Source organism: Heterodontus francisci, chromosome X (assembly GCF_036365525.1).
Source record: "Heterodontus francisci isolate sHetFra1 chromosome X, sHetFra1.hap1, whole genome shotgun sequence".
In the NCBI taxonomy this organism is placed as follows: domain Eukaryota; kingdom Metazoa; phylum Chordata; class Chondrichthyes; order Heterodontiformes; family Heterodontidae; genus Heterodontus; species Heterodontus francisci.
In genome coordinates this window covers 10,714,793-10,729,283 of record NC_090421.1, presented here as the reverse complement: position 1 = coordinate 10,729,283, position 14,491 = coordinate 10,714,793, and the positions used below count along the sequence as shown (strand labels likewise).

Below are 14,491 nucleotides of genomic sequence, written 5' to 3'. Positions count from 1 at the left end.
CAACAGGGCAATATTCCACTGAATATTTCTACCATGAATGCTCTCTGGTGTGTTTTTCTGGAAAAAAAATTTGCTGCGATCGACCAGAGTCATACAAATTATTTTAGCAGTAAAAGATGAAATAGACCTGCATGCATTTTATTCAAGATCGTAACACCTACACATGATCCTTTCTGGATTATTACACTCTACGAAAACAAAAGCAAATGCATCAAGTCTCAGATATGTGCATTCATTCTTAGGCTATTGTAGTTAACAGTCATCACAGTGGGTGGACATAGAACAGTCCTCATCGGGAAGGGCATTCCAGCCTTACTGCAATCTTCCTGTTGGAAACCCTTTTTTTCCCCCCACATAGCTTGTGTTTAAAATGTCAGCTTTAAACTATGAAGGCGCTTCAGCTTCTTCCTCACAAAATGCCCATTTCTCAGATCCACATTTGATGTTTCATGTTGCAGGCTGTAGCTGTCCTTTATAGACATACTCTAGGGCAGTGGCGATAGTCCTCATGTCCATCTCAATACTTCTCGCCCAGTTCTCCACATCACCAATTTCCTGGAGGGAAAACAAATATTTAGCAAGACCAGACAAAATTAACATCCACTTGCTGCTACCTTTTTGCTGCTTAAGTCTCATTTTATTTTAAAAACTTATTACCCATTAGCCTTACAGAATTCAATCCAGTTTTATCACGATGGAACTTCAATCAGCTGTCATCTATGGTCCTCTAAAATTTAGTATTTCTACAGCAAGTTTTTGCCCATCCTCCACAGATGCCAGCCTTCCAGCAAAAAAGGAAAAAGCTTGCATTTATAAAGCCCCTTTCAGATCTTTAGGATGTCCCAAAGTACTTCACAGTCAATGAATTACTTTGGTCAGCAAATGCAGCAGCTAACTTGTGCACAGCAAGTTCCAACAAACAGCTGACATATTTGTTTCGATGATGTTGGTTGAGGGATGAATAGGACACGGGGGAACTCCCTTGCTCTTCTTCAAAATACTGCCATGGGATCTTTTACATCCGCTTGAGAGGACAGACAGGGACCTTGGTTTAACATCTCATTCAAAAGACAACACCTCTGAGAGTGCAGCATTCCATCAATAGTGCACTGAAGTCATCAGTTTCGATTATGTGCTCAAGTCCCTGGGGTGGGACTTGAACCTTCTGACTCAGAGGCAAGAATTTTGGCAAGATTTGACAATAGGAGGTATCAAAGCCAAGCCCAATTCTGTCCTCACACTAGAACATACCAGCAGGGGTTACTTGATACCAACTAAGAGCTGGAACTCTGGCAGATTGTCTGCTCCCCAGCAGATTGGAGTACCCGCAACAAATACCTGAGAATCAAACCTGGGATACGCCACTCTGTTCGGCTTAACATTACAGCAGGTAGTGTCTCTACTCACTAGGCCATCAGAGAGCTTGAATGAGATGTTAAACTGAAAATGCTACAAATACTCAGCAGGTCAGGCAGCATCTGTGGAGAGAGAAACAGTTCAATTTTCAGGTCGATGACCTTTCATCAGAACTTTTGGCACCGCCCTGAAGCGTTAATTCTGTTTCTCTCTCTACAGATGCTGCCAAACCTGATGAGTATTGGCCGCATTTTCTGTTTTTATTTCAGATTATCACCATTCATAGTATTTTACTTTTGTTTCAAAAGTCTGAGCATGCATCAGAAGCAAGAGGCTGCCATCTCATCTTCGGAACTTGATTCAGTCAGGATCACAAACCTAGAAGTGTCAGATTGGCTTAGTGCCACCTCTCACCTTGGTGGCAGATTTTAACCCCTGCTCAGCAGGAACAGTGTGAGCAAGATGTTCAGGAAGAAGCAGGGCAGCGGTGGGGAAGGGAGGGGAAGAACGGGGGGAAGATTGTCAAGCCGCATTCCAACCGCCCCCCAACACCTCCCCCGCCTACCATCTTTACTTACCTGAATTCAGGCACAAAGGAACACCCGAGAAGCGGGAACCTACTTTACATCGGAAAATTGCGGCCCAATGCTGCAATGCCATTTTGACTTCTGAATTCGAGAGGTCCTCACGAGGCCAATCCTGACAGCAGAACCAGAGTGGCCAGAAGAGACCAAGGTTAAATTGAAAAAAAAAAATCTCTTTTCTTGGTATCCTTCTGGGCCAGGAGGAATAGTGTGTTTTGTCCCCTCCAGACCCTGCAAGGAATCCTTGTGTTTCCCCAACCCCAGCCAGGCCTCTCCCTCCCAGTGCTGGCATTGACTTCCAAAGTCCTGCCCAACGTCAAATGTATTAACCGTTCACTTGGGTCCCCGACGTCCTTGGGCACGCAACCCAATATTTGCTCCCACCCAACCAGCTCTGATGTCATCCCTGCTTGTTTTGTGTGGAGCCTGTCCCGAATTATATAAATGAGATCCAGGGATTAAAATGTCCCAGGTTTCATGCTGAACTTCCCCGTGGGGATTTCCTTCCTGCTCCGCACCGCCACCTACCTCCAGTTAAAATCGAACCCTTCAAAGTCAGAACACAGTGGATTCAAGCCCCAGTCCAGGACTTGAGCACATAATCTCTAGGCTGACACTTCAATGCCGTATTGAGCAAGTGCTGCACTGTTGGAGGTGTCATCTTTCAGATGAGATGTTAAACTGAAACCTGATCTGCCTTTAAAAAGATCCCAGTGCACCAATGAAAGAGCAGGCTCCTGGCTAACATTTATCCCTCAATCAACACCACCAGAAGTAGATTAACTGGTCATTTACCTCTTTGCTTTTTGTTGGACCTCGCTGTGTGCAGATTTGTGCCGTGGTGACGTACTTAACAACAATAACTGCACTTCAAAAGGAATTAATTGGCAGTTAAATGCTTTAGGACATGAAACATACTATAGAAATGCAATTTCATATTTTCTCCACTCTGACACCCAGGTCTTAAGGCTACGTTCTAAAGAAAACCCTAAGAACAAAACTTGGTAATAGATCAAAGCTGCAGATTGCTTCTGTAAGGACTAAATTACAAATTGAGGAAAAGGGGAAAAGGTCCTGCTTTTAGGCACTTCATTATTTAAATTCCATGGGGCACATGACTTTTTTGAAAAACAACTGGATGAACAGAATTGAGAATTTAAGGATACCTGTGGAGCATAATGGTTCATGAAACACAGATATGCACTGATCAAGCCAAAAACATGTGACTGCATCACTTATACAGTACACTGTGACAAAAATAGAACATGGCTCTCCTGCCTCCCTCAACAAACAATTCTTCATGAAAGCGGTGCCTCTTTTAAACTAGTAATACAACTCAAAACTGGATTTACCAAGGTCACGGTACAATTGATTTTATTTCTCTCCATAAGCCAGCAGATGGTGCTCAGCGCTACATTAATTCAATGCTGTTAACTAAAGAGGTTTTATCTTTTCTCCATCTAGTTTTCTGCCTTTCTCCCCTGAAGCACTGACTGACCTATGCTGGGGTACAGTTCAAGATTACCTAACTCCCTCCAAGAGTTAGGGTTGCCAACCCTCCAGGATTGGCCTGGATTCTCTAGAAATTGAAGATTAATCTCACTGCTGCATGCAAACCTGGAGAAAAATCATAGTAGCATGTGGTTTATCATATTCTTTGAACACTTGTTAATTAGTTCTAAAAATATTGGAGATGTGAAAAAAGGCTGTTTGATAGTCAAGAATCATCCAAGTTGGTAACAAAGAGTTCCTTTGTTTTCCAATTGATTTGGGGAGGCTGGACGTGTTGGGCAATACAATGGCAGCAGTCAGGGGGGCAGGGTAGTTGAAGGCCAGAGGTCATGTGATGAAATCTCCAGGGACACGTTCAAAGTTAGCAACCCTACCCAGAGAATGTCAAACAAGTAGCTATTCTTTGTGTGTGAGCCTAAACAGTTAATGTCAACAGACTGTTGTATCATAGGGAACATCCAAACATCCCAGAGCTTCCTTGCCTGTACTGCCCATGACTACATGATGCAGCACATTTGCTAACTGAGGGTAGATGCTGGGAAGATGTTTCTCCTGGCTGAGGAGTCTAGAGCTAAGGGTCACAGTCTTGGTCTTGGCCATTTAGGACCAAGAGGAGGAGAAATTTTTTTCACTCAAAGGGCTGTAAATCTTCAGAATTTTCTACCGCAGAGGGCTGTGGACACTCAGTTGTTGAGTATATTCAAGACAGCGATCAATAGATTTTTGGATACTAAGGGAATCAAGGGATATTGGGATAGTATGGAAAGGTGTAACTGAGGTAGAAGATTAGCCATGATTTTAGTGAATGGTGGAGCAGGCTCGAGGAGCCATACGTCCTATTAATAGGGTCAGAACAGGGAAAAATGGTGACAGGACAAATTTAAAGGCTCTTCATCTGAATGCACACAGCATTCGTCACAAGATAGATGAATTGCTGACACAAATATAAATAAATGGGTAATATCTGATAGCCATTACAGAGATGTGGTTGTGAGGTGACCAAAGCTGGGAACTGAATATTCAGGGGTATTTCACATTTCAGAAGGATCGGCAGAAAGGAAAAGGAGGTGGGGTAGCTCTGTTAATAAAAGGATGAGACCAGTACAGTAGTGAGAAATGATCTTTGCTCGGAAGATCAGGATGCAGAATCAGTTTGGGTGGAGATATGAAACAGCAAGGGAAAGAAGTCACTGGTGGGAATAGTCCATCGGCCCCCTAATAGTAGCTACATTGTAGGACAGAGTATGAATCAAGAAATAATGGGGACTTGTAAGGAAAGTACTGCAATAATCATGGGGTGACTTTGATCTTCATATGGATGGAACAAATCAAATTGGCAAAAGGTAGCATTGAGGACGAGTTCATAGAGTGCATTCAGGACAGTTTCTTAGAAGCATATGTTGTAGACCCAACCAGGGAACAGGCCATTTTAGGTCTGGTAATGTGTAATAAGACAGGATTAATTAACAATCTCATAGTAAAAGATCCTCTTGGGAAGAGTGATCATAACTTGATGAATTTAACATTCAGTTTGAGGGTTAGAAACTCTGATCCGAAACTAGTATCAAACTTAAGTAAAGGCAATTATAAAGGCATGAATACAGAGTTGGCTAAAGTGGACTGGGAAAATAAAAAGACAGTAGATAAAAAGTGGCAAATATTCAAGGAGATATTTAATAATTCTCAACAAAGATATATTCCACTGAGAAAGAAAGACACCACGAGAAGAATGAACCATCCATGGCTAACTAAGGAAGTTGAGGATGATATCAAATTGAAAGAAAATACATAAAATGTTACAAAGATGAGTGGTAGGCCAGAAGATTGAGAAAATTTTAGAAACCAGCAAATGATGACTTAAAAAAGAGTAAATAGATTATGAGAGTAAACTAACAAGAAATATAAAAAAGACAGTAAGAACTTCAATAAGTATATAAAAAAAAAAAGAGTAGCTAAAGTAAATATTTGTCTCTTAGATGATCAGCCTGGAGAATTAATAATGCGAAACAAGGAAATGGCAGCGACTTTGAACTAATATTTTGTATCTGTATTCATGGCAGAAGACACTAAAAGTATTCTAATAATAGTAGAAAATTGAGGGGCAAAAGGCAGAGTGGAACTAAAAATAATCATCACTAGAGAAAAAGTAGTACACAAATTAATGGGACTAAAGGCTGACTAGTACTCTGGACCTGATGGCCTACATCCGAGGGTTTAAAAGAAGTGGCTGCAGAGATAGTGGATGCATTGGTTGTAATCTTCCAAAATTCCCTAGTTTCTGGAAAGGTCCCAGTGGATTGGAAAACCCAAATGTAAAAACTGCAAATATCAAGAAAGGTGGGAGACAGAAAGCAGGAAACTATAGGCCAGTTAGCCTAACATCTGTCATTCAGAAAATGCTGGAATCCATTATTCAGGAAGTAGTAGCAGGGCATTAAAAAAAATAAAATAAAATCAAGCACAGTTCACATGGTTTTACAAAAGGGAAATTGCTTTTGACAAATCTATTTGAGGATGTAACAAGCAGGGTGGATAAAGGGGAACCAGTAGATGTAGTGTATTTGGATTTCCAAAAGGCATTTGATAAGGTGCCATATAAAAGGTTACTACACAAGTTAAGAGCTCATGGTATTGGGGGTAATATATTAGCATGGATAGAAGATTGGCGAACTAACAGAAAACAGAGTTGGGATAAAGGGGACATTTTCAGGTTGGCAAAACTGTAACTAGTGTGGTGCCATAGCTTCAGTGCTGGGGCCTCAACTACTTACAATCTATATTAATGACTTGGATGAAGGGCCAGAGTGTATTGAAGTCAAACTTGATGACAATACAAAGATAGGTGGGAAAGCAAGATGTGAGGAGGAGACAAGGGCAGAATTTTTATTCTCTGGAGGCGGCGAGCGGGCCCGCAATTTCTTGGCACTAGTCTGCCTCCTGGTTTACCAGTACGTGCTCGCCTCCAGGGTATTTTACAAGTGGATGGTAGGGTTGGGGGGGGGGGGCACAGTAGTGGTGGAATATAACAGTTATCTGCCCGCAAGTGGCGGGTAGTCAATTACAGCCCATAAAAGGGACACAGTGCAGATGCAGACTGGAATTTTCCAGTCAACAGATGGCCCCCGCCCCAGCTGAGGCCGAATCCTGGCCCAGAGATGGAGGCGACCTGGCAGCAGACTGGGGCGGGGGCAGCGCTCCATCAACAATGTTCGACTCCCACCCATTGCAAGATGGCCACAGGCTGCCCTGTGGAAGTGTTTTCCCCCTCCACAGTAGCAGTCTGGTAGCTGTGGACAGTTTTAATATCACTTTGACAAAAAGTCTTCAGAGGGTGCCTTCATCGTGAAGCACCATCTCTCAATCTACAATTGGCAGATCCCATCTTGGACTGTGGGGCTGCCAATGTGCCAATGCTGGAGGGCCTCCTATTGGCCCTCCAACCTCAGGAGCGTGCCCGCTGTCCCTATGTGGCGAGTGCGCTCGCTGATCACTAATTGTCTTGCTGGTCAAAAATCGTGTTGAGCGTCAGATGCCAACACAACACGGGGTTGGAATCTGGAAATTAATCCGATGTCAGGGTCCTGACCCCGAAAACAAAAATCCAGACCAAAGAGTCTGAAAAGAGATACAAGGAAAAGGGTTAAGTGAGTGGGCAAAAATTTGGCAGATGGAGTATAATGTGGCAAAATGTGGTACTTTGATCAGAAGAATAGAAAAGCAAAGTATTATTTACTTTAGATACGGCAAAGGCTATGGGCCCTGACAACATTCCGGCAATAGTACTGAAGACTTGTGCTCCAGAACTGGCTGCGCCCCTAGTCAAGCTGTTCCAGTACAGCTACAACACCGGTATCTACTCGGCAATGTGGAAAATTGTCCATGCATTTGCAACAATCTTCAGCCAGAAGTGCCGAGTTGATGATCCATCTCGGCCTTCTCATGAAGTCCCCAGCATCACAGATGCCAGACTTCAGCCAATTCAATTCACTCCGCGTGATATCAAGAAACGATTGAAGGCACTGGATACTGCAAAGACTATGGGCCCTGACAATATTCCGGCAATAGTGCTGAAGACCTGTGCTCCAGAACTTGCCGTGCCCCTAGCCAAGCTGTTCCAGTACAGCTACAACACTGACATCTACCCGGCAATGTGGAAAATTGTCCAGGTATGTCCTGAACATAAAAAGCAGGACAAATCCAACCTGCCAATTATCGTCCCCATCAGTCTACTTTTGATCATCAAAGTGATGGAAGGTGTTGTTGACAGTGCTATCAAGCAGCACTTACTCAGCAATAACCTGCTCACTGACGCTCAGTTTGGTTTCCACCAGGGCCACTCAGCTCCTGACCTCATTACAGCCTTGGTCCAAACATGGACAAAAGAGCTGAACTCAGGAGGTGAGGTGAGAGTGACTGCCCTTGATATCAGGCAGCATAAAACCAAGTGTTGCATCAAGGAGCAATAGCAAAACTGCAGTCAATGGGAATCAGGGGAAACCCCTCCACTAGTTGGAGTCATACCTAGCATAAAGGAAGATGGTTGTGGTTGTTGGAGATCAATCATCTCAGTCCCAGGAATTAACTGCAGGAGTTCCTCATGCCTAACCATTTTTAGGCGCTTCATCAATGACCGTCCCTCCATTAGAAGGTCAGAAGTGGGGATGTTCACTGATGATTGCACAATGTTCAGCACCATTCGCGACTCCTCAGATACTGATGCAGTCTGTGTGGAAATGTAGCAAGGCCTGGACAATATCCTGGCTTGGGCTGATAAGTGGTAAGTTACGTTCGCACCACACAAGTGCCAGGCAATGACCATCTCGAACAAGAGAGAATCTAACTATCTCCTCTTGATATTCAATGGCATTACCATCGCTGAATTCCCCCACCATCAACAACATCCTGGGAGTTACCATTGACCAGAAACTGAACTCGACCAGTGATATAAGTGCTGTGGCTACAAGAGCAGGTCAGAAGCTGGGAAATCTGCGGTGAGCAACACACCTCCTGACTCCCCAAATCCTGTCCACCATCTACAAGGCACAAGTCAGGAGTGTGATGGAATATTCTCCACTTGCCTGGATGGGTGCAGCTCCAACAACACTCAAGAAGCTCGACACCATCCAGGACAAAGCAGTCAGCATGATTGGCACCCCATCCACCACCTTCAACATTCACTCCCTCCACCACAAATGCAAAGTGGCAGCAGTGTGTACTATATACAAGATGCACTGCACCAACTCACCAAGCCTCCTTCGACAACACCTTCCAAACCCGTGACCTCTACCACCTCGAAGGACAAGGGCAGCAGATGCATGGGAACACACCACCTGCAAGTTCACCTCCAAGCCACACACCATCCTGACTCGGAACTATGTTGCTGTCCCTCCACTGTTGCTGGGCCAAAATCCTGGAACTCCCTTCCCACCAGCACCAGATGGACGGCAGTGGTTCAAGTAGGCGGCTCACCAACACCTTCTCAAGGGCAATTAGGGTTGGGCAATAAATGCTGGCCTTGCCAGCAATGCCCACATCCCATAAAAGAATACATTTAAAAAAAATTAAATGGAGAGGGACTACAGATTGTTGTGGTACAGAGAGATCTGGGAGTCCACATACATGAAACACAAAAAGTTAGCATGCAGGTACAACATGTAATTAAGAAGGCAAATGAAATGTCGACCTTTATTGCAAGGGGGATGGAGTATAAAAGTAGGGAAGTCTTGCTACAACTTTACTGGGCATTGGTGAGACCACGCCTAAAGTACTACATACAGTTTTGGTCTCCTTATTTAAGGAGGGATATACTTGCATTGGAGGCAGTTCAGAGAAGGTTCACTAGGCTGATTCCTGGGATGAAGGGGTTGTCTTACGAGAAAAGATTGAGCAGGTTGGGCCTATACTCATTGGAGTTTAGAAGAATGAGAAGTGATCTTATTGAAACATATAAGATTCTGCGGGGGCTTGACATGATAGATGCTGAGAGGATGTTTCCACTCGTGGGGCAATAGTTTCAGTCTAAGGGACCACCTATTTAAGATAGCGATCAGGAGGAATTTCTTCTCTGAGGGCTGTGAATCTTTTGAATTCTCTACTCCTGAGAGCTGTGGAGACTGAGTCATTGAATATATTCAAGGCTGAGATAGACAGATTTTTGAACTATAGAGGAGTCGAGGGTTATGGAGAACAGGGGGGATTTGAGGCCAAGATCAGATCAGCCATGGTCTTAATGAATAGTGGAGCAGGCTGGAGGGGCCATATGGCCTGCTCTTGCTCGTATTTCCTCTGTACTTATGAGCCATTGCAGAAAGCCTCAACTAAAGGGTTTTAACCTTGCAACAAAGCTTATACTGGTAAAGTTGAAATTTCAAAGTATCCTTCTGTTCTTTTATTAATCAGAGACGTTCCAATTTAGGGAAAAAAGAAAATCACAAAATAGCTTCAAAAGTGCTCCTGTAAGTTTCTAAGTGATGAACATTAGAAAATGCAAAGAAAACAATACAACTGCACTGTTCTGAATTTATAGTACTAGAAATATTTACTTAAATGCGGTGCAGAAATACTACCGAGTGATCAAACAGTTCATGTTGTTACACTCCAGTATTTTCCTAAAAATTGTGGCTTAATTTATCATTCTCATGCCTCCTTTTTAAAGTGGTGTTTTCCTGGATAAATGATTTCCAAATAATGTAGAAAAAGGTTAACAATCTGCAAGAATTCTCATGATTAAAAATGACTTCCAAGGGGATGTCAATGGTGGCTTTTTGCTCGCAGATTTGCAGTGTTCTGGCAGGTGACGGGTTACTGAAGCCACATCATCCTGAACAATCTCACTTATTAATTCGCTGTGATTGGCAGAGTGGAATCTTATAAAAATTTGATCACTCGAGTTAGGACAGTAGGTGGAAAAATGAAGATTCCAAAGCAAATATCGAGCTACATTTTCCACAAATATAGCAGCCCTCCTGAAATGCAATAATTGACCAAGGTCTGAGCAGCTTCAAACACTCAGAACTGAAAGTAAAGGCTGTTTATCCAGTTGCTTGAGCAGCAGCTGGGGAGCTGAAAATAATTATAGCATCTATAGTTAGCAGGCCTCTTAAAAGATCGATCGGCTTAACACCCACAGGTGTGGGCTCTTGATCTCAGGCAAATAGCATATTTGTGTTGTCCAACTGCAGTGGAACATTTGAGAGGAGAACATTTGCAATGAGATCTCATGAACAACTTTGGAAATGGCCAGAATGCACAAGAGTGATACATAACTTGTTGAAATGCATTATTAGATGGACTTGTATACAATATTAAAATAAAAAATAATACTTTCTTCCACCCCAACCAAATGCCACGTGCAAGAGGAGTCTTCTTCATTTTAGATATGAGATTGTGCTCTGATCATGTCAGTTTACAAAACGTCTATCTGAAGTGGGGAAGAGGAAGCAACCTACCCATTACCAGCAGTGTGGGTAGTATCAAGAAAATAGATTTACCTGGCAGATATTACAACCATCCAGTGAAACCATTACTGAGGGGCAAGGAAGTAAACAGCAGTGAATATGCCACCCAGTAGAAAATTCAGCCCACCACAGACAAAGCATTCCAAGTTGCTGACTATTGTATATCTCTACTGATGGAAATTCCAACTCCCTGACCTGGGACATCAATGGAGATAGTCATTAACCTGGGATAATTAAATGATTATGTTGTTCCAGACTGAAGGCAGCAACAGTCTCTCTGACAGCTGTTGGAAAGATATAGCAGCTCATTATTTCAAGGTTTAACATTTCCTGAGTGACTATAGTCAAAGTAGGTTTGGCAATATGCCAAAAATCAGATACACTTAATTCCCTGTTCTCACAATTAGAAGCCAAATGCGTAAATTAAGCCAACTCCCCACCTCACCAAGGAAAATGAAAATTACAAAAAGCACATTTTGCACATCAGATTCAGTCAGAGTTCACAGAGTGTTTACAAGGTCGCACAGGTATCATACACCCAGTACATTAGCAATCTTGTACATGCTTGCGCAGTACTGGGCACTGAGGTAGTAAGAATAGTTGATTGTGGATCAAAGTATGAGTTTAGCTCAGTGGATAACACTCTTACCCAAGTCAGAAGGCTATGGGTTCAAGCCCCTCCAGAACTTGAGCACATAATCTAGGCTGACACTGCGGTGCAGCACTGAGGGAATGTTAGAGGTGCCATCTTTTGGTTTAAACACGAAATCAAGATCCCAGCTACTTCCTCAGGTGGAAAAAAAAGAGATCCCACAGCACGACTCAAAGAGAATAGGGAGTACTCCCAGGCGAGCATTTGTCTCTCAACCAACACCATCAAAAGATTAACTGGTCATGTATCTCACTGCTGTTTATGGGATTTTGCTGTGTGCAAACTGGCTGCCACTTTTACCCACACAATAGTGACAGCATTTTAAAAGAAATTCACTGGCTGTGGGGTGCTTTGGGACATTCTAAGGACATGATAAAGCACTATATAAACACCAGTTCTTTCTTTCATAACCACTGCTGTTCCATCAGTATAAGTTTCATTTAAGATTCTGCTCAAAAGGCCAACGTTCTGGATTGAATCAAAAACAAAAAGTGCCGGAAATACTCAGCAGGTCTGGCAGCATCTGCTGCCTGCTGAGTATTTCCGGCACTTTTTTTTGTTTCAGATTTCCAGCATCTGCAGTATTTTGCTTTTATTCTGGATAGAATGCTGGATGCTGCTTTTACTCTGGATTGAATGTTGATGGGATTAAATTTTTTTCTGTTGAAAAAAAAAATCACCTTAGCTATTTTGAATTGAGTTTGATCGTAAATTGGCTTATAGAAGGATCATTGTCATTTTTAATGGGGGACTTGGGAAGAGAAGGTGTAGAAAATTCAAGCTGAGAGGAGCAGCGTAATTTTTTTGTCCCAAATCTTCATGTGCAATTAATGTGGCAAAGACAAAAAGCGTTATGCAAGATGTTAGTTTGTTGAAAAACACAAGCAAGGCGATTAACATATTTTGGAATATTTTACTGCATATCAGGTCCTTCCACTATTACAATTTACCTTTAGCGCCTGGTTGAAGTTGTCCACCATACCAAGCCACTGCTGAGTCTGTTTGGCAAACTGGGCAGCCTGGATCTGCAGAGTTTTTACTTCATTGTCCAATTTCCGCTGATTCACATAGGCCTGCGCCACTCTGAAAGGGAGACAGCAACATATCAATCAGCATGTTTGCAGAAGTGATAAATGGCTGATTACTTATGCAGCCAAGTAAATGGCAAAATATGATCTTATGAACAATTTTATCACAATTGTCATTCATCTCACTGAATATTTTGAATCTTTTATTTAGCTTAAATAAAGTAAAGCACATTTGCACTGTTCTTAAAAATGTAAGTGCTCCTGCAATTATTGCATTCTTCAACAGCACCTCCCTCCCCTGTGCCATTTACCATCAAGACAAACAAATGCAGCGATGTTATGGAGCGCCATCCTTGCCATGTTCCCCTTTAAGTCACACACCAGCCTGGCTTGAACATATATTGCTTTTCCTTCATCACTGGGCCAGTATCCTGAAATTTCTTACCTAACACCATCACAAAAGGACTGCAGCAGTTCAAGGAGAAGGCTCACCACCACGTTCGTAGGGCAACCTTTCCAGTGCTGTCCACATTCCAGAACCACTAGCTTTAAAATCTGCTTCAGATAATAGGACCCCACCTCAAACCAAATTGAATTCTCAGACAGGTCACAATTCCCATTCCCATCGAGTTACTGAGCGCACCTAATTAAGACATTCCATTACATAAGGTTTCAATGATGCTATTGGGGTCTGGCACTGGGTTTAAATATATATTGCTATCAATATTTAACAACAGAAGCCCTGAGTGTAAATAAGTTCACTTGATTTTAATGTTCCAAGATGGGCAAACTCAAGCCCCCTTCAAAGAGTCACCGTCACTGCCAACAATGGAGCAGACACTGTAAATATAAAAAGGGCCGCATTTCAGCTGCGTGAGAAACGTAAACCCTCCTCAAGAGAAGGTATGTGCCTGCTCCTCTAGAAGCACGAGTGCCTCTGGCAGCTGAAAACAGCTGCTGCAGCTCACACAACACATCAGTTTTCCTGGCTGCACACAGGCTAAGCACACAACCTGTGTGCTGAGCATTGCAGTTTTTAGTGTTGGGCTGTACAGGTATATTGAGGTGAAGGTCCAACTGCTGAAATAAAAGCCATGTACCATTGGTTATGTGTTGCTGCCACTGCTAAAGAATCCATTCCATTGTGTAAATAACAACACCCTGCATTTATATACCACCTTTAAATGTAGCAAACATCCCAAGGCCCTGTTCTAGCCATAGTCCCAGAGGACCATCAGCATCTCACCCCATTAGAAAAAGAGACAATTGGTGATGTATAGCTTAAGGGTCACCACTCCTCAAGCATGGGGTAAGGTGAGGAGGTAGGCCTCCATGAACTACCACAGCCAATATGGAGATTGAACCCATGCTGTTGGCGTCTTTCTGCATCACACCACGGCGCAGCACAGGAGCATTATCAAACATAAATTTGACACCAACTCACATAAAGAGATTTATTAGGTAGGGTAACTAAAAGCTTGGTTAAAGAGGTAGGTTTTAAAGGATTGTCTTAAGGGAGCAGAGAGACAAAGAAGTTTTGGGAAGGAATTCCAGAGCTTAGGGTCTAGGCAGCTGAAGGCACGGGTGCCAATGGTAGAACGATGAAAATCAGAGACGCTCAAGAGGCTAGAATTTGAGGAGCGCAGACAGGGAATAGAGGTGTATTCCGCAGCATCCGCGTATTACAGAATCACTTCAATTTGAAGTGAAACAGTTCTGTACTGTACAGGAGGCATAAGGTTGCACTGGATTTGGAGAAGGTTGAAAAATCCACTTGAGGATTAATTGGTTAACAACAATCGACCTCCAGAATAAAATACAACCAACAAATCAGCACTAACGGTAAAGTGCAATAAGAAACAGCTGACAAAACGTCATGCCAATTAACAGGCTTAATGTGCA

General features: G+C 42.9%; 1 protein-coding gene across 1 annotated transcript in view; it reads right to left on the bottom strand.

The window, feature by feature from the left end:
- Nucleotides 1–124: 124 nt before the first annotated feature.
- bloc1s1 (biogenesis of lysosomal organelles complex-1, subunit 1) overlaps nucleotides 125–14,491 on the bottom strand; it is an 84,310-nt gene continuing 69,943 nt past the window's right edge. The window contains exons 3-4 of the mRNA XM_068024911.1: nucleotides 12,512–12,644; nucleotides 125–555 (exon numbers count right to left, since the gene is read on the bottom strand). Coding sequence (XP_067881012.1) covers nucleotides 448–555; nucleotides 12,512–12,644 — 241 coding nt within the window. The 3' untranslated portion in view covers nucleotides 125–447. The remainder of the gene's footprint in view (nucleotides 556–12,511; nucleotides 12,645–14,491) is intronic.